This window comes from Micromonas pusilla (assembly GCF_000151265.4).
Source record: "Micromonas pusilla CCMP1545 genomic scaffold MICPUCscaffold_9, whole genome shotgun sequence".
NCBI lineage: Eukaryota > Viridiplantae > Chlorophyta > Mamiellophyceae > Mamiellales > Mamiellaceae > Micromonas > Micromonas pusilla.
Genome location: NW_003315890.1, coordinates 248601 through 266993, shown reverse-complemented (window position 1 = coordinate 266993; position 18393 = coordinate 248601). Strand labels below are relative to the sequence as shown.

Below are 18393 nucleotides of genomic sequence, written 5' to 3'. Positions count from 1 at the left end.
CCATCCGTTTACTCGTACTCGTCCGTCGTTCGCCGCCGCCGCCGCCGAACGTAAATTGCGTTCGCTCGTCGTCTCGTTCTCTTCGTTCGCGCTCACTTTCCCTCGCGGCGCCGCCGCGCCGCCTCGGTCTCCCCGGACAAATCCAGCTTCAACTCTACCCTGGGAACCGCCACGTGATAACTCCCGATGTCGATGTCCATCGCTCTGCTCTCCCCGCCCTCGCCCGTGGAGACGCCGCCCTCCGCCTTCGGTGGCCGCACGTCCAGGTCCCATCGCAACGCCGCGGAGAGTCGGTCGTTCACGTCCCTCTCCGTCCGTCGCATCACCTCCCCGCGCGCGGTCTCCCACACCGTGCTCGTCGCCTTCCAGCGAAAACTAAAGTTCCCCGTCTCCTGTTTATACCCGCCGATCGCCTGAAGCGAGAGTATCCCCCACCTCAGCGGCCGCGTGAACACCTCCGCGACGCCGCCTTCGGGCGCGTACTCCGCCTTCTTGAACACCTTCCAGAACTTGAACCGTCCGTCGCTCTCGTCCCTTCGAGGCGCTTCTTTGACTTTCACCTTGAACACCCTGGACTTCAGGTCGTACCTCGCCCCGAGAGCGATGCCGTCGAACCGCTTCACGACTTTCACGCGGTACTCCGGGTCCAGGTCGAACGAGTACGCCTCGTGAATGTCGTTCATGAAGTCCTCCACGCCCTCGCGCGCGCGCTCGGCGCGACCGAGCGCGGCCGCGAGCGCGCTGTTCGGTCTTCGCGCGGGCGACCGCCGCCGCGTCGGCGGCGTCTCCGACTCCGACTCCGCGCGTATCTGCACGTCCGCGTCGTCGTACTCGCTCGACCTCGGCGTCGTCGACGCGCTGTCGTAGTCCAGGAGCTCGCCGTCCTCGGACATGATGTGATGGGTGCGTGGGTGGACGACGACGACGGCGGACGATCTTTTCCAGGTATGCCTACTTTCTCCCCGGACGCGGACGCGACGTCGCGGCGCGTTGGTTCGCGTCACGCGCGGCGCGCGATCGCGGCGGCGACTCGCGCGCGTCCGCGTGCGTCTTCGACGCGCGTTTCGTCCTTCGCTCGCGTCGTGCTCGCGTGGCGCGGCGGGATCTGAGAGACGACACTTTCAAAACGTCGCGTTGGAAGAGCTGATGTTTAGACTCGCTTCTCTCTCGGTCTTGGAGACAGTTAGTTTCTCGGACTGAGCCGCCTTCGTCTCATCCCCGCAGGTCGGCCTCCCTCCCGCGCGCGCAGACCCTCCTCGCGCACGCCGACGCCGTCATGCATCGATCCACGCGCGCGATCGCGCTGTGCCTCGTCGTCGTCCTCGCGTGCGCGCCCGCCGCGCACGCGCGAAAGCAGCGCGGCGACGAGAAGGAACGCGAGCGCGACGAGTTGCGGGACCAAGAGGCTCGCGTCGGCTCCACCGAGAGGCGAGGCGCGGTAGTCGAGACGGACCACCCGTCGCCGACGCCGCAAGGAAAATGGTGGGGATACTGGGGATACTGGGGATACTGGGGGTCCACCTACAAGTGGAACTACGCGTGGTCGTACCCGTACTACTGCGGTGCGCTTCGCGGCGCCTCTTCTCCTTCCTCCCTGTCTTCGCACACTTCCTTCTGTTTCTTCTTTCTCCGTTCCACGCTCACGCGCTCCTCCGCTCGCGAAGACTATTACGGGTACGGCGGATGGTACCGCGCCGCGGACATCATCAGCGACGCGAACGCGACGACGTCCGAGCTCGCGGAAGCGCGCGCCATCTCGCGGCAGATCAACGCCGCGCGCGCGACGCGACGCGCCGCGCTCGGGTGCGTCGACTGGCTCGGCGTGGACGAAGAGAAAATTTCCTCCGCGCCGAAAGAGCTCGCGGTCGTGGACGACGCGTGCTGCTACCCGTCCGGATGCGCGCTCGCGGAGAGCAGCGGGTGCGTCGCGGACGGCGCCGCGTGCTGCGTCCCGGACAGCACTCGGGAAGAGGGGAAGTGTTAGTTTACGTGTAGTGTACGACACGAGACGGCTCGCCGAGCGACGACAGAAAAATTTGGTTGTGAAAATTTGGATCTCGAAACCAGACACCAGACCACGACGACCGATCTTCCCATCGTAAACGTTCGTTCGCGCCCGCGCGTTCGCACAGCGAGCGACGCGCCCCGGGGTGGTTCGCGGAGCATCGCCGTGCCCACGCGTCCGTCGCACCGCGTAGACGCGTTCGTAGCACCGCCACGCGCCCGGACGGCGCGCGTCGGACGCGATGCCTATAGAGAGGCCGGAGCCAAAAGCGGCCCCCGTGGACCCGCATCAGAGCTGGCGCGAGGACCTCGCGGACGTGTTAGACGCGTCCAAGGAGTCCCTGCTCGGGGTCGTGCAACAGAAGCTCGCGGATGAGGGGAAGGTGCGCGTCTCTCGCGGCGTCCGTAGCCCTCGATATCGATCCCCCGCGCGTCTCGTTCGCCGACGTCGGCCCGTCAATTATTCATTCGCCCGCTCCGTCCTCGTTCCGTCCCGACCGCAGGCGCCGCACGGCCCCGGAAGCATCTCCGCGCGCGTCGTCCTCCTGTGCGAGAACGCGACTCGGATGACTTCCAAGGACGACGTCCACGCGCACTGGACGTCGCTGATCGCGTCCACGGCGTCGGAGGACGACGAGACCCCGGAGACGACGGGGATCGCGATCGTGTACCCGGACTGCTCGATCGTCTCGTTGGAGTCTACGACGCGGCGCGTGATGGAACTGACGCGCGCGATAGAGACGCGCGGCGCGGGCGAATGTCACAAAGGGCCGATTCGAGTGTGCGCGTCCATGGAGGACAGCCCGTTCACGGCGTACCCGACCGGGTTCGTGTCCGCGTTCGTCGAGGCCACGACCGCGGATGCCTACGAGCCGGAGGAGAGCGAAAATTTAGTCAAAATAACCGGCGGCGTGAACCTCGCGGTGGTGAAGCTGGGGAGCGTCCTGCAGGAGATGAACGCGAAAAACGCCGCGGTGGCGCTGACGGACCTGGAGAGAGCGTTCCCGGAAGTTCCAAAGCTCGTGAAGTTGATGGGGTTGCTGAAGAACGAGGACGGCGCGCCGACGGTGACGGAGTATTTAGACGCGTACGACGCGAGCTTAAACGTGGACTTGGACGCGGAGAACGTGTGGCCGATGCCGGAAGCGATCTCTGCGCCGTGACCGGTGAGAGTGAGTGCTGTAGGTCGTTCGTCTTCTCGACGTCGTGTAAAAAATCGTTGACTCTATCGTATAAGTGCTATCCTTACGCTTCTCTTTCGTCGCTTTCGCGTTTCGTGCTCTCGTTCGTCCGCGTCGTCGTCCAGCTCCGAAGCCCCCCGCCCCCCCCCCCTCTCCCTCTCATCACTTCAGCTTGATCTCCCGGAGACGCTGCTGCAGGTACTCGTCCGAGGTGATCGGCTCCGGGTACCGGTTCGGGTGCTCCTCGCTGACGCACGTCGACAGCGTGTCGATCACGAAGTCCGGGTTCGGGTGCAGAAAAAACGGCATCGAGTACCGCGGAAACGCCGTGCGCTCGGGCTTCGGGTTCACGACCCGGTGCGTCGTCGACGGCAAACGGTGGTTCGACAGCCTCTGCAGCATGTCCCCGATGTTACACGTCACGCACCCGGGCGGCGGGTTCACCTCCATCCACTTCCCGTCCCTCCGCAGCAGCTCCAACCCCCCCTCGTCCGCGCCCAAGAGCAACGTGATGAGGTTGATGTCCTCGTGCGCCGCCGCCCTCACGTGCCCAGCCTTCGACAGCGCCTCGTTCACGTCCTGCCCCTCCTTGACCAGCGCGGGGTAGTGAATCACCCTCAGAATGCTGTTCCCCTCGTTCACCTTGTCCGCGAAGTAGTCTCTCGTTTGCCCCAGGTGCACCGCGAGCGCCTCGAGGACGCGGCCGCCGAGCGCATCCAACGCGCGGTACACCTCCGTCGTCGCGGACGTGAAGTCGCCCTCGCGGACGCGGACGTTCGGGGGCATGTATCTCTCGAGGGGGTGACCGACCGGGAGGTCCCTGCCGAGGTGCCAGAACTCTTTGAGGTCGTGATGCGCGCTGCCTTTCGCGGTCTCGACGCCGAACGCGGTGTACCCGCGCGCGCCGCCCAAGCCGGGGAGGTGGTACCGCATCTTTTCCTCCGACGACAGCGCAAAGAAGCGCTTGCTGCACTCGAGCGACCGGGAGATGAGCTCGTCGGGGACGCCGTGGTTCTGGAGGATGACGAAGCCGTACTTCTCGTACGCCGCGCCGAGGGCCTGAGGAGGGCGAACGAGGACGAGGGGACGGGCGTGAGCGAACGAGATCTGGGCACTTCCGAATCTGGGACGAGGAGAGAAGAAACAAGATGCGACGACGGGACGCGAGCGGGCCGCGAGACGCGCGCGTTGCGCGCCTTGACGAACGCGTCGAAGTCCGCGTCGTAGAGCTCCGTGCTGACCACGGGGACGTGGTCGTCGTCCTCGGCGTCCGCGCCCATCGGAACCGACCCCGCGTTCGACCGCGCGCGCGAAAGGAGTGACGGGGCGTCACGCAGCTGTTTTTGAAATCCGCGTCATCCGGGCCGCAGCCCGGTCAGGTCTTCTCGACGACCGATAAAACCTAACCCTCAGCGCGTCGTCGCGTCGGCGTCACACCGACGATGGCCGCCGCACGCACGATGCGCTGCGCGTTCGCGCCCTCGACGTCGACGCCGTCGACGTCTCGTCGCCCGTGGCGTCGGTCCGTCCATCTCCGACCGAATCAGACGCGCCCGACGCCGTCGCACGTCGCGCCGGCGGCGCCGAAATTCTTGATCGACAAGCTCGAGTCCTCGACGCAGACGCACAAGGAGCTGACGTTCCGCCTCGCGGACCCGGACGTCGCGTCGAACGCGAAGGAGTTCCAGAAGCTCTCGAAAGCCCTGGGGGAGCTCACCTCCGTCGTGGACCAGTACGCGCGGTACAAGGAATGCATCGAGGAGCTGCAGGAGGCGAAGGCGATGGTGAAGGACGCGGCGGGGGACCTCGAGATGGGGGAGATGGCTCGCGAGGAAGCGACGGCGCTGAACGAGGAGATGGACGCGCTCGAGGAGTCGATGACGATGGCGCTGTTGCCGAGAGACCCTCTGGACGAGAAGAACATCGTGCTCGAGATCCGCGCGGGGACGGGCGGGGACGAGGCTGGCATCTGGGCCGGCGACCTGTGGAGGATGTACTCGCGGTACGCCGACTCCAAGGGCTGGAAGGCGTCGGTGCTCACGACGAACCCCGCGGACAGCGGCGGGTACAAAGAGATCGTCGTCGAGCTCGTCGGAGACAGCGTGTACTCCGAGCTGAAGTGGGAAGCCGGCGTGCACCGCGTGCAGAGAGTCCCCGCGACGGAATCGCAAGGACGGATACAGACGTCCACGGCGACGGTGGCGGTGATGCCCGAGGTGGACGAGGTCGAGGTGAAGATTGACGACAAGGACATCGAGCTCACGACCGCGCGGTCCGGCGGCGCGGGCGGGCAGAACGTGAACAAGGTCGAGACCGCGGTGGATCTCGTGCATAAGCCCACGGGGATTCGGATCTTTTGCACGGAGGAACGCACGCAGCTGAAGAATCGCATTCGCGCGATGCAGATCCTTCGGTCGCGTCTCTTCGAGCTGCAGATGGAGGAGCAGGCGAAAGAGGTCGCGGGGCGACGGAAAGCGCAAGTCGGCAGCGGCGCGCGGTCGGAGAAGATCCGGACGTACAACTATAAAGATAACCGCGTGAGCGACCACCGCGTGGGGGAGAACTTCCCCTTGGAGGGGTTCATGAACGGCGACGTCTCGCCCGCCATCGGCGCGTGTCAGGCGATGGAGCAACGCGAAAAATTAGAAGAGCTCAACGCGGAGATGTCCGCGTGAGCAACCGCGGGGGGGGGGGAGCGTCGTCTCGCGTGACTTAATTAAACGAATCCTAACGCGAGTCTCGTCTCGTTCACTCCTCCTTCTGAACCTCCGCCGGTCCCGGCGCGGTGATCATGGCGCACTTCCCGATCGTGACGCCCCGACGCGGCCTGTACGTGTGGTACGCGTCAAGCTTGTTCAGAACCTTCATGACCCTCCACCCGTCGATGAGCCTCCCGAACGCGACGCGCTGACCGTCGAGGAACGGCAGCGGGCACTGCGCGACGAAGAACTGGCAGCCGTTCCTGTCCCTCTTCTCCATCCGAACCATGGACAAGATCCCGACCTTGTCGTGTCGCACCTTCAAGACCTCGTCCGGGAACGTCTCGCCGTAGACTGAGATCTTCCCCGACCCCCACTTATTCATCACGTCCCCAGCCTGTATCCACCCGTCCCGTACCGTTCGACTCACCGGCGTCCCCTCGTAGCCTCTCCCGCCGACGCGCTCGTCCCCGCCGAGGACGAACGCCTTGAAGTTCTCGCACGTCTTGGGCGCGACGTCCGTGAAGAGCTCGAAGACGAGCTTCCCCTCGCTCCTCGCCGACGCCTTCGCCTTCCCGTCGTCCTCTTCGTCGTCGTCGCCCGCGCCCTCCTCCTCGTCGATCAAGATCTCCATCTCGCAGAACTCGCGACCGCTCTTCTCCATGTACCCGCGCATGTGCATCGTCGCCGCGCGCTCGTAGAAGATCGCGTGCGTCCCGTCCACGTAGTCCCACTTCTGTCGAAGGTAGAGCATGAATCGCTCCGCGTCGCCGATGAAAAAGTCGTGCGTCCCGTTCGCGAAGCACACCACGGGGGCGACGTGCCGCTTCACCTTCGGGAACTTCTCGAGCGCGCCGGGGAGGTACAGCTCGTAGTCTATCGGAAGGAGACTGATCACGTTGCACTTGAACTTAGGGTCCACGGCCGCGAGGTACTGTCGAGAGAGAGAAGAAGGGAAACGCGCGGGTGAGTCCAAAGGCGTCAGATGGCGTTGAAAGGCGTCGAGGGCGGGTATTGAAAGCGAGGTGTGGGCGCAGAGACACGCCGGGCAAAGTCCTTAAGGATCGGCGTTCACCACGCCAACGCGGTCGTATGGGAACCAGTATGGGAGTCCGCGCGCGATCGATCGACCGACGAGAGGAAAATTCAGAGACGACGGACGCGGGACGCGCGCGGACGGCGGCGGACGGCGAGCGGCGAGCGGCGCACCTCCGCCGCTTTCTTGCACCTCTGGAACGACGCCTCGTTCAGCTTCCCGGCCACGGTGATGATCGGCATGACGACCGTCCGCCACTGCGCGCGGCGTCTCGGCGTCCCCAGCACTGATCTCGTTCGGTCGTCGCGACGACGAATTTGGACACGCGCGAGAGCGTCCATCCGCTTGAACGGGGAAAATCTCGAAAAAGAGCCCGAGGGGCGCGCGGTAGGACACACACGAGCGCCGCGGCTTGACGAGCGGGCGCGAGCGAACGACGCGAGCCGCGCGGGGGCGACATCGTCGCTCGCGTCCGGGGGTCGGACACCATGGGGGACGATGAGGTGCGCGCGATTGCTCGCTCGCGCTCGAGCCACCGAACGCAATTTTTGACTCGCCGCGACTCGATTAAGAACCGCCCGCCCCTCCGATCGCGACCGTCCCCGAGCGCTCCCCACCCCGACGACGCGATGCCGACCACCTTCCCAACCCCAACCTCCGCTCCAACACCCCACAGGCGCCGGCGCTCGAAGGCACGGACGAGGAGAACGCGGCCGCGGCGAAGATCCAAGCCGTCGCGCGCGGGCGCGCGGCGCGGACGTCCGTGGATTTGATGCGCGAGGAAGCCGCGGCCGCGGAGCTCGACGCCGCCGCGTTCGGCGCGCGCGTGCGCGTCGCGGAAGCCGACGCCGCGGCGGCCGCGGAGGAGGAAGAAGAAGCGGAGAAGATCAAGTTCCGCGGCGTCGCGACGGACGACGAGAACGCGGCGGCGATCAAGTTGCAGAGCATCCAACGCGGCCGCGCCGCGCGCGCGAAAGTCGCGGAGCTCAGAGCGCAGCAGCTCGCCGCGGAAGCGCGCGCGTCGCACGCGTCGGCGAAGGCGGCGACGGAAGATGCTGACGCCGCGGAGAAGATCGCCGCGGAGGCGAACGCGGCCGCGGACGCGGCGATCGACCCGGACGCGCCGCCCGCGGAGGCGCGCGCGTCCGACCCGAACGCCTCGGACGAAGAGACCCCCGAGATCTCCGAAGAAGAGGCGCGACGAGCCGCGGCGGTCAAGCTTCAAGCGATGCAACGCGGCCGCGCCGCGAGGGCGAAGCTCAAGGCGGAGCACGACGAGGCCGCAGCGAAGCGCGCGGCGGTGGAGGCGAAGCTTCTCACGGAGGAAGCCGCGGATGCCGCCTTCGACGGCACCGAGGAGGAGCACACCGCGGCGACGAAACTCCAGGCGGTGCAGCGCGGCAGGGCCGCGCGCGCGGAGGTGGAGCGCCTCAAGATTGAGCGCGAAGCCGCGCTCGAGGCGGAGAAAGCGACGGAAGAGAAGGAAATGACGATCATGTTCGAAGGCTCGAAGGAGCAGCACGCGGCGGCGACGAAAATTCAAGCGCTCGCGCGCGGGCGCGCGGCGCGCAGCGGCATGCAGCGAATGCGCGACGAGAAGGACAGCGCGGAGGCTGCGAGCGCGGACAGCGAAGCCGCGATGCTCGCCGCGGAGGCGGAAGTCCAGGCTGTGGTGGCAGAGCTCGCGGAGGCGGAAGACGCCGCGATCGCCGCGGACGAGGAGGAGCTCAACGTCGAGGAGTACACAGGGGAAGAAGACGAGGACTCCGCCGCGGCGAAGATGGACGTCATCCGACGCGGCCGAGAGTGCCGGTTCGCGGTCGCGCAGCTCAAGGCGAAGAAGCTCGAGTGCGAGAGCAAGTGCGTGTTCGTGGAGGTGCACGTCGCCGCGGCGGACGTCCACGCCGCGGACGCCGAGGCGGTCATCGTCAACGCGGACGTCGAGCCAGAGATGCGAGGCTCGGACGCGATTCAGATCATGATCAAAGAGCTCCAAGAGACGCAGCGGTCGTTCGCGCATCGCGCGAAGCTGCGAAGCGAAAAAGTCGCCGCGGCGACGATGCTGCAGCGCATCGACTCGCGCCTGTGCGAGGTGCAGCTCGAGGAGGTGTCGCGCGAGGATAAAAACGCGCTCGAGATGTACGAAGCGCTGCAAAGCGGCGGTCTAGCGCGCGAGGAGAAGGAGCGGCTTCAGAAGGAGCGCGAGGACGCGGCGATCATCGTCGCCGCCGCGGAGGCGGCCCTCGCGGCCGCGCTCGAGGGCACGGACGAGGAGAACGCGGTGGACGTCTCAAGGAAAGACGCCGTCCAGCGCGGTCGACTCGCGCGCGAAGATTTCGAACGCCGCCGCGCGGAGCACGAGCGGGCGTACGACCAGAACAACCTCCGAAAGCGACCGGAGGGGGACGAGATGCCTCGAACCGCGGTCAGCGTGTACCACTCGTTCGGGTTCGAGTCCACGAAGCGGAACAACCTGCATTACATCGCGCCCGACGTCGTCGTCTTCACCGTCGGCAACGAGGTGCAGACGTTGCACCTCGTCACGGGGGCGCAGACGTACCTTCACGGCGTCGACGGCAAGGGCGTCGGCATGGTGTGCGTGCACCCGTCGAAGCGCATCCTTGCCGTCGGCGAGAAGGGCACGGACCCGAACGTGTACGTGTACGAGTACCCGCGGATGAAGCTGAGGAAGATTATGCGCGGCGGCACCGAGAGGTCGTACGCGTGCGGGCGTTTCTCCCCGGACGGCGACACGCTCGCGACCGTGGGCGGGTTCCCGGACTTCTGGCTCACGCTGTGGGACTGGCGCACGGAGAGCATCGTGTTGCGATCGAAAGCGTTCTCGCAGGACGTGTTCGACGTGCAGTTCTCGCCGTTTTTCCCCGGGCAGCTCACGACTTCGGGGACCGGACACGTCCGCTTTTGGAAAATGGCGGAGACGTTCACCGGTCTGAAGCTCCAAGGCGAGATCGGGCGGTTCGGGAACGAGGATTTGTCCGACATCGCCGGCTACGCGGAGCTTCCGGACGGCAAGGTTCTCTCCGGCACGGAGTCCGGAAGGATGCTACTGTGGGACGGCGGCCTCATCAAGGCTGTGCTGCTCGTCCCCGGCGGCGACGACGGCGAAGGGAAGCCGTGCCACGACGGCATGATCGAAGTCGTCCGCCTCGTCGGCGACGTCATCTACACCGCCGCCGCGGACGGATACGTGAAGACGTGGTCGTTCGCGAGCGTGAACGACGCCGAGCCCGGGGAGGACAGCATCGTCGTGCTCGTCGAACCGATCGCGGAGCTTTTGATCACGAAGGCGAACGACGCCCCGGTCAGCGTCAAGAGCGTCGTCATGACCCAGCCGGACCACTGGCTGGTGCAGGACGAGGACGGCGCGCTCGTGCGCGTGGAGCTCACGGAGACGGGCGCGCCGAGCACGAGCGAGCAGCTCGTGAGCTTCCACGCGGGCGCGATCACGGGTTTAGAGGCGTTTACCACGAGCGATCACGCGGTGACGTGCGGCGCGGACGGCACCGTGCGGTGTTTCGATTACGTCGGGAAGAGAGAGCTCTTCTCCGTCAAATCGTGCGCGCCCGCGTCGACGATCTCCCTGCTCCCGAGTCACGTCGACCGAACCGGCAGGTGCGTCATCGCCGGGTACGACGACGGCGTCGTCCGCGTTCTCCGTCGGTGCGCGGACGGGTGGCGTTTAGTCGACTGCGTGAAGCCGCACAGGGACGAGGTGACGACGACGGCGTACTCGCCCAACGGAAGGACGCTCGCGACCGGGTCCGTCGACGGCGCGGTGTTTTTCCTGTCCACCCCCGGGAAGGGGATCGACCTCGAGCCGATCGGGTTCGTGACCGCGCCCGGACCGGTGTCCGTCGTGACGTGGTCCCCGTGCGGGACGAAGGTTTTGGTCGGGTGCGAGACTGGGGACATCGTCGAGGTTCCCGCGCCGGAGACTCACGACGCGTCGCACACGTTCGAGATCGCGTGCGAGACGACGAAATACGTGTTCGACCGGCCGCGGCCGACCGCGGAGGAGCTCGTCCCCGGCGGCGGCCAAGACTTGGACCCCGCGGACGCGAAGGACCGCGCGAAAGAAGTCGCGAGAATGCAAGCGGAGCTCGACGACGAAGAGCGCGCGTCGGTGTATCCGGTGAAGACGTTGAGTTACGTCAAAAATTCCGAAGAAGGCTGGTTCGAGCTCACCGTCGGCGGCAAAGCGACCGGGAAGATTTTCACGTGCGGGTTCGACAACCCGAAGCCGCACGAGACGAAGACGACGCACGGCTCGTGCATCACGTCCCAGAGCGTCAGCGCGTCCGGGAAGCTCCGAGTCGTCGGGTACGAGGACGGAACCGTGCGCGCGAGAAAAGACGGCGCGAAGACGTACTGGCACGGCGACGTCCACGACGCCGGGTACGGCGCCGTGACCGGCGTCGCCATCTCCAGGGACGATGCGTTCGTTCTCAGCACGTCGATGGACGGGTCTTTCTTCGTGCAAGCGCTCGGGTCCGAGTTCTCGTCCGTCGTGGAAGGCGAAGGAGAGGGCTCGCCGGAGAAGAAGGCGAAAGAGCTCGAGGCGGACGAGACGCCGACGCTCGCGGAGGAGGCTGCCGCCGCGCTGGAGAAGGAAATCCCGGACGTGACCGACATCACGTCCACGAGCGTGTACTCGATTGAGGAGGACAAGCAAAAAGCGGAGCAAGACAAGCTGCGGGCGGAAGCGGAGGCGAAGAAGCTCGGCGTGAAGGGGTATCTCGAGAAGCTCAAGGGGGAGTTTTTAGAGCTCCTGCGAGAGAACGAGAGCAAACCCGAGGCAGAGCGTCTGCCGTTGGACGCGTTCGAGGTCGACCCCGGGTTGAGGGAGATGGTCGAAGCGGAGACGAAGGAGAAGATCGCGCGCGCGCACAGGGAGTTCGCGTGGGATAAAGAGCGAACGGAGATTGCCCTACAGAAGCTCCGCGCGAAGTTTTTGGACCCCGTGCAGGTTGAACGCGTCGTGTTAAGGTCATTCGCGGAAGGAAGGAAAGCGTACTCGGTCACGAGCTGCAGAGTCGCAAAACTCTCTGAATCGCTCCTCGAGGAGATCGCTAAAGCGCGAGAGGAGGAGGCGAACAGCGTGAAAGGGTCGCCGAAGCGCGCGCAAGCGCAGCCGCGAACGCGCGTGAAGGTTGACAAAAACGCCCCAGTCGAGGAAGAAGAGTCCGAGGATGACGGCGACGACGAAAACAAGTCCAAGTACGAACTCCGACGCAAGCACCGCAAGGCGCGCGAGAAGGAATGGAAAGCCTTCAACGCGACGAAGCCGGACCCTGAGGAGGAGAACCCCGTGGACGTCGCCGCGATCGCGACCGCGAAGGCGACGCTCGGGGACTTCAAGCTCAAGTCTGATCCGGATTTTCTCGTCGCGGAGGACCAACGCGTGGATTACAACCGTAAGAAGCGACAGATGCTGTTCCACGAAGAGGCCGTGCACGCGATGAAGATGAAGTTCAACGAGAAGTTCTTCGCGCTGCGGGACGTGCGCGCGGACATCGTGAAGACTGTCGTCGCGGGCGCGAAAAGAGTGAGGGAGATCACGGACGAACTGAACGACGGCGACTCCCCGGAGGCTGTAGAAGCGCTCGCGGCGATCGAAGGGCACTTCGTCGCGACGCCGCTCGCGGACGAGTACCCCACGGAAGCGCGGGGCGTCGTGACCGACGCGCAGCTCAACGCGTTCGCGAAGAAAAAAGCCGCGGAGGCGGCGGCGAAGGAAGCCGCGAGCAGCTTGGGCGGCTTCGGAGGCGGGGGCGGCGACGACGACGACGACGAAGACGCGGACGCGGACGCCGCGAAGGAGACGGACGCGAAGGCGAGGGCGTCGAACCCCGCCGCAGACGCGAACGCGCACGCTGTCGACGATGAAGCCGCGGACGCGAGAAAGAGCGCTGGTGACTCGCGCCGCGTCGAGCGCCAGAACTACCCCGGCACCGAGATTGAGGTGAAAGAGTTCGAATGTCTCGCGCTCGCGTTGAAGCACGAGCGCGCGTCGCTCGTGCAGCGCCGCCAGAGGCTTCTGACGTCCTTCGACGCGTCGCTGAGGGAGTTGCGACGCGAGAAGAGCGCGTTGGAGTACGAGTGCAAGACCGCGGACATCAAGCAGCTCGTGTTGCTCGAGGAACTTCGTCAGTTGAAGCTGTTCGAGAAGCGCGAGAAGACGCTTCTCGGCAAAATCGAAGAGCGCGACGCGGAGAAGACCGAACTCGAGAACAAGGTTTTCGAGATCGAGTGCCGCGTCGAAGAGAAAGCGGAGGAGCTCGCGGTCGTGACGGAGAACAAGCGGAAGGTGGTGAAGGAGTTCGGCGGCTTAGTTCCGGAGGAGCACGCGCACCGGGAGTACCTGCAGAAGGTGTTCACGAAACGCGTCCGGCGCGCGAAAAAGAAGGAGGAAAAAGAAGAAGTCGCGGAGTCGGACGAGGACAGCAACAGCGACGACGACGACGACTCCGAGTACGAAGACTCGGACGAGGAAGAGGAAGAGGCGATCCCGACCGGGTGCGACGAGAAGCTGTGGAACGCCGTCCTCGAGATTCGCGAGCGGCGGCAAGACGAGGACGACGTCATACTCGAGATCAACAAAATCACAGAGACGGATCGGAAAGAGCGCGATTTCCTCGCGAAGAAGCTCTCGAACGTCCTGACGTCGCTGAAGAACACGGAACGAGAGATGGAGGCGTTCCAGAAAGAGAAACAAAACTCGCTGAACCAAATCGACGTCCCGGTGACGCTTCGGATGCGACAGATGTCGTACCTGCGGAACGAAAAGCTTCCCGCGGATCTCAGCGAAGGCTTGTACTTTTCCCGCGCCGCACTCGAGGGGCTGCAACGCCGGATCGACGAACTCATCGACGAGAAAGCCGCGCTTCGCGTGCAGCAGAGGGACTTGCGAGGGACGAACATCGATCTGCAGAACGCGTGCGCGACGAGGCAGGACAAGATTGACGTCTTGGACGCGCGCGCGACGGAGCTGCAGATGCTCAAGTTTGGTCAGCTCGTCGACCTGGACGCGCTCGAGGCGGCTTCGATACCGAAAAAGGGCGTCCCGGAGCTGAGAGAGCAGATGAAATCCCTCGAGATGAGCAACCGCGAGGAGATGAAGCAGTGGTCCAAGCGCATCGTGGACGCGCAGGACGAGCTCACGCGGATGACCGCGGAGAACACCGCGTGCTTAAACGCCGTCGCGGATCTCACGAAGACGCAACGCGATTTAAACCACGAGCTGAAAACATCGGAGAAAACGGTGTTCATCGACCCGGACGCGGCGCGACGGAAGGACATCGCGGAGAGGGACCGTCTCGTGGAGGTGATCAACGCGCAGGCGAACGAGATCGAGAACCTGCGCTCGGAGCTCAACATGCTGAGCTTTAAGGGGAGACCGACGCAACGGGTGTACCTTTCGTAGAACCTTAACTTAGTTTTTTTATCGAACTTTTTCGAATCGACAACGCGTGTGTGCTGCTATCTATCTATTTATTAAACGCGCCCAAATCCGCGAACGCGTCCTTCGTGTTCGTCTTCTGCGGTGGCGGCGGTGGCATCGACGCCAATATCTGCTGCGCGTACCCCATCACCGGCAGCGTCGGGGCGACGAAACCTCCAAAGTCGCCGCCGCCGCCGCCGCCGCCGCCGAAATCAAACCCGCCGCCGCCGCCGCCGCCGCCGCCGAAATCAAACCCGCCGCCGCCCGCGAGCCCCGTCGTCGTCGGAGCGCCCATCGCCGCGCCTCCGAAACCGAACGCGTCGAGCGGCACCTCTCGTCTCACCGGAGGCGCGGGGGCGACGACCGGCGGCGCGACGATCGACGCGGGCGCGGGCGCGAAATCTCCGAAATCGTCCTCCTCTTCCTCGACGACGGGCGCGGGCGCGGACGCGGACGCGGGCGCGGGCGCCGTCGCCGCCGCCGTCTTCGACCAGTCCGGCGGCGTCTTCATCTTCATGCCGCTGAACATGTCGAAGTCGTTCGCACCCGCGCAGCCGCCGATGGGATGGAGCAGGGGCGGCGGAGGAGGCGCGGGCGTGACCGGAGCGGCGTCGAAATCGCCAAACTCGTCGTCCTCCTCCTCCCCGTCCCCCGTCGGCGTCGCGACGTCAAAGCTGCTGAACGAGTCCGAAGGCGGCGGCGGCGCGGTCTCGACGACCGGTGGCGGTGGCGGCGGCGCGAACGCAATCTCCACGGGCGTTTCCAGAGGCGTGTTCACCATCGGCGCGCCGAACAAATCTGAGAAGCTGTCGTCGAGCCCGACCGCCGCGGGAGGAGGCACCTCGGGAGGAGGCGCCTCGGGCGCGGACGTCGCGAACCCGAAGGCGTCGTCCGTCGACGCCGTCGACGACGACGCCGTCGTCGGCGCGGTGAGCGCGGGGGCGACGACGATGGGATTCGCGTGCGCGCGCATCGCCGCGTTAGTCGAAGGCGGGCCGAACATGTCCCCGAATTCGTCCGGCGGCGGCGGCGGCGCCGCCGCCACCGCCGCGAACGCGCCAAAGTCGTCCTCGTCCTCTTCCTCCTCGACGACCGGCGGCGTCGGGGTCGGCTCCGCGTCCTCGCGCGGCGCTTCGACCGCCGCGAACGCGCCGACGTCGATCGCCTCGTCGTTTGCGATCGTCGGAAGAGGCGCACCCCACGCCTCCTCGGGTTCCATCGCGGGTTCTTCCGTCGGCGCTTCCGTTTTCAGCGGCGCCGCGGCGACCGGCTCGGGGGCGACCGCGTCTCTCCCCCACCCGGCGGAATACTCGAAAGCTAACGGCGCGTTCGACACCGGACCGAACAGGTCATCGAACGCGTCTCTGTTCTCTACCGGCGGCGGCCGCGGCGGCGGCGGCGGCGGCGGCTCTGCCACCGGCGCGTACGTCGCCGCCGTCGCCGCCGCCGCCGCCGTCGGCGGCGGCGGGGGGTGCGGCTTCGCGACCGCCTCCGGCAAAGCCCCCAACCCGGTGAAATCGCCGGCGTAGTCGAATCCCGTCGTCGCCGCCGCGGACGCGAACACCGACGGCGCGAGCTCTGGCTCCGCCGCGGGCGGAGGCCTCGCGACCGGCGGCGGCGCGGGGGCTGCCGGCTCCGGGATGGAATCGAACGCGAACTCGCCGATGAGATACGGCGAAAACGCGGTGGCGGACGACGACGGGTACGCCTCCGCGGCGTCGACCGCCGGCGCGGGCGGCGGCGGCGGCGGAGGCGGCGGCGGAGCTTCCACCGCTTGGGGCGCCTCTTCCAACGCCGCCGACGGCGCCTCTTCCACCGCTGGCGGCGGCGCCGTCTCTTCCGGCGGCGTCTCTTCCACCTCGAGCGTTTCCTCGACGACCGGCGCCGCTTCTACAACCTGCGCCGCTTCGACCACCGGCGCCGCCTCGAAGGCGCCGGCGTAGTCGAACCCCGACGGTACGTGTGCCGACCATTCCTCGACCGGCGGGGGCGAAGGCGAAGGCGAAGGCGAAGACGGCGCTTCAAACGCCGGCGGCGCTTCAAACGCCGGCGGCGGCTCCGGGGGCGTCCACTCCTCGACCGCGGGCGGCGTCGGGTCTTCGTCCGCCGTCGCCGCCTGTTCCAACGAAGGAGCCTCCTCAAACGCGGAGAAGTCATCGACCACCGGCGTTTCCGAGACCGTCGGAGGTTCAGGATGAGCCGCTTCCTCGACCGGAGGAGGAGGAGGCGGCGGCGGCGGCGGCGGCGGCGGCGGCGGCGGCTCGTCGACCGCCGCCTCTACCTCGACCGCCGCCGGAATCTCCTCAACCGCGATCTCTTCCTCGACGGCGGGCGGCAGAATCCACTCCTGAGCGATCGCCGGCGGTTCCTCCGCGACTTCACCCGTCTCCGCGTCGGCGAACGCCGAGAAATCGTCCTCGTCCTCGTCCTCGTCCTCGCCGCCGCCGCCGCAGTCGTTCGCGTCCTGTTCGCCGCGGTCGAACACGTCCATCCCGCCAAACATGCTCGCGGGCGAGTCTCGCGCCGGCGCGTCCGCGACCGGCTCCAGCTCCGGCTCCTCGACGGCCGGCGGCGGCGCCGCCGCGAGAGGCACTTCCTTGACCTCGACGGTCTCCGCCGCGAGAGGCACTTCCTCGACCTCGACGGTCTCCGCCGCTCGCGACGGAGGCGCGCCCGCGGCCTCCTTCCCCGGCGTCCTCGCCGTCTCCTCCTCCTCCTCCTCCTCCTCCTCCTCGCGACTCGGTACCACCAGCGCGATCAACTCCTCCCTCGCGCGCGACGCGTCCCACGCCCTCGCGCCGACGCCGGATCCCACCCCGCGCGTCCTCCGCGGCGCCCAACCCGACGCCGGCGCCCACCCTCGCGCGCACTCGCGCATCAGTCGCGCCGCGCCGTCGCCGGCGCCGGCGCGCGCCCGCGCGGCGACCGCCGCCGCGTGCAATCGCGCGCACGCGTCGTCGTACGACGACGCCGACGCCGCCGTCGCCGCGTCGTTCGCGCGCGCAGATGACGACGACGACGACGACGACGACGACGCGTCGCCGGACGCGAACGCGCGGGCGAGCGCGGCGGCGGCGGCGGCGGCGAAAGCGTCGCCCGTCGCGCGCGAGAGGTCCATCGCGCGCGTCCTCAATTCGTCCACCGGCGGCGGCGGAGGCGGCGACGGCGTCGGAGGCGGCGCCTCGTCGAAGTCGCCGAAGTCCGTGAAGTCGGCGTCCGCGGGAGGATCCTGATGCGGCGGCGGCGAGGGATCCTGATGCGGCGGCGGCGGAGGCGGAGAGAGAGGCGGAGGCGCGTCCCCGAAATCTCCGAACGCGTCCGACCCCGAGGCGTCGTCGTCGTCGTCGTCCGGCGCGAGCGAGTCGTCCTCGACGCGCGACGCGTCCGCCGCGTCCACCTCCTCGTCGTCGTCGTCGTCGTCGAACGTGTTGTTTCCCTCGTGCACGATCACGGACGGCTCGTCCACGGCCTCGAACTCGCCGAAGCCGTCGGAGTCGTCGTCGTCTTTCGTCGCGACCGTCGACGCCTCGGTCGCGCGCGGCGGCGCGGCGTCGAACGCGAACGCGGCGAAGCCGCCGTCCTCGTCGGCGTCGCGTCGTCCTTCCTCGTCCGTCGCCGTCGTCGCGACCGGCGGGGCGGCGCCGAAGTCGCCGAAGTCGCCGAAGTCGCCGAAGTCGTCGTCGTCGTCGTCGCCCCTCCGAGGCGCGGGCGCGGGCGCGTCGTCGTTCTCGAACGTCGTCGTCCCCGTCTCGCGCGCGTCGTCCGCCGCCGGCTCCGCCGCGGCCTCGCCGAACGCGCCCCAGTCGCCGTCGCCGTCGCCGTCCATCCCGCTCGCCTCTCGCGAGTGAGACGCGAGAGGCGACGTCGGGCGTCCGGCGCGGGACGCTTCTGGCGCCTCCTCCCCCGTCGCTCGTCGGAAGGTCGGATGCGCCCGTTCAGTTTATCGGAAGTCTCCACTGACGCTGACGATGCAGGACGACTCCAGAAATCGCCCCGCCCTCGCGTCATCAG

At 67.0% G+C, this 18393-nt stretch overlaps 8 protein-coding genes across 8 annotated transcripts; 4 read left to right on the top strand and 4 right to left on the bottom strand.

The window, feature by feature from the left end:
• Positions 1-92: 92 nt before the first annotated feature.
• Positions 93-893, bottom strand: MICPUCDRAFT_60596 (uncharacterized protein; the record flags this gene model as incomplete). Its single annotated transcript, XM_003060846.1, has 1 exon — positions 93-893. The coding sequence occupies one exon, from the start codon at positions 891-893 to the stop codon at positions 93-95; it is 801 nt and encodes a 266-aa protein (XP_003060892.1).
• Positions 894-1276: 383 nt separating this feature from the next.
• MICPUCDRAFT_60595 (uncharacterized protein) lies at positions 1277-1984 on the top strand (the record flags this gene model as incomplete). The annotated part of the gene is made up of 1 exon (XM_003061104.1): positions 1277-1984. The coding sequence occupies one exon, from the start codon at positions 1277-1279 to the stop codon at positions 1982-1984; it is 708 nt and encodes a 235-aa protein (XP_003061150.1).
• Positions 1985-2246: 262 nt separating this feature from the next.
• Positions 2247-3167, top strand: MICPUCDRAFT_60594 (uncharacterized protein; the record flags this gene model as incomplete). The annotated part of the gene is made up of 1 exon (XM_003061103.1): positions 2247-3167. One exon carries the CDS (start codon positions 2247-2249, stop codon positions 3165-3167), a length of 921 nt encoding a protein of 306 aa, XP_003061149.1.
• A 180-nt stretch (positions 3168-3347) lies between these two features.
• Positions 3348-4465, bottom strand: MICPUCDRAFT_41218 (uncharacterized protein; the record flags this gene model as incomplete). Its single annotated transcript, XM_003060845.1, has 2 exons — positions 3348-4244; positions 4367-4465. The coding sequence occupies 2 exons, from the start codon at positions 4463-4465 to the stop codon at positions 3348-3350; spliced, it is 996 nt and encodes a 331-aa protein (XP_003060891.1).
• Positions 4466-4645: 180 nt separating this feature from the next.
• On the top strand, positions 4646-5860 carry MICPUCDRAFT_19739 (uncharacterized protein; the record flags this gene model as incomplete). Its single annotated transcript, XM_003061102.1, has 1 exon — positions 4646-5860. One exon carries the CDS (start codon positions 4646-4648, stop codon positions 5858-5860), a length of 1215 nt encoding a protein of 404 aa, XP_003061148.1.
• Positions 5861-5933: 73 nt separating this feature from the next.
• RSP5 (flagellar radial spoke protein/Peptidyl-prolyl cis-trans isomerase) lies at positions 5934-6566 on the bottom strand (the record flags this gene model as incomplete). The annotated part of the gene is made up of 1 exon (XM_003060844.1): positions 5934-6566. One exon carries the CDS (start codon positions 6564-6566, stop codon positions 5934-5936), a length of 633 nt encoding a protein of 210 aa, XP_003060890.1.
• Positions 6567-9330: 2764 nt separating this feature from the next.
• MICPUCDRAFT_19653 (uncharacterized protein) lies at positions 9331-10011 on the top strand (the record flags this gene model as incomplete). Its single annotated transcript, XM_003061101.1, has 1 exon — positions 9331-10011. A coding segment is annotated over one exon (681 nt), but the record flags the coding sequence as incomplete, so codon positions are not given.
• Positions 10012-14428: 4417 nt separating this feature from the next.
• Positions 14429-18208, bottom strand: MICPUCDRAFT_48042 (uncharacterized protein; the record flags this gene model as incomplete). The annotated part of the gene is made up of 1 exon (XM_003060843.1): positions 14429-18208. One exon carries the CDS (start codon positions 18206-18208, stop codon positions 14429-14431), a length of 3780 nt encoding a protein of 1259 aa, XP_003060889.1.
• Between the last annotated feature and the right edge of the window lie 185 nt (positions 18209-18393).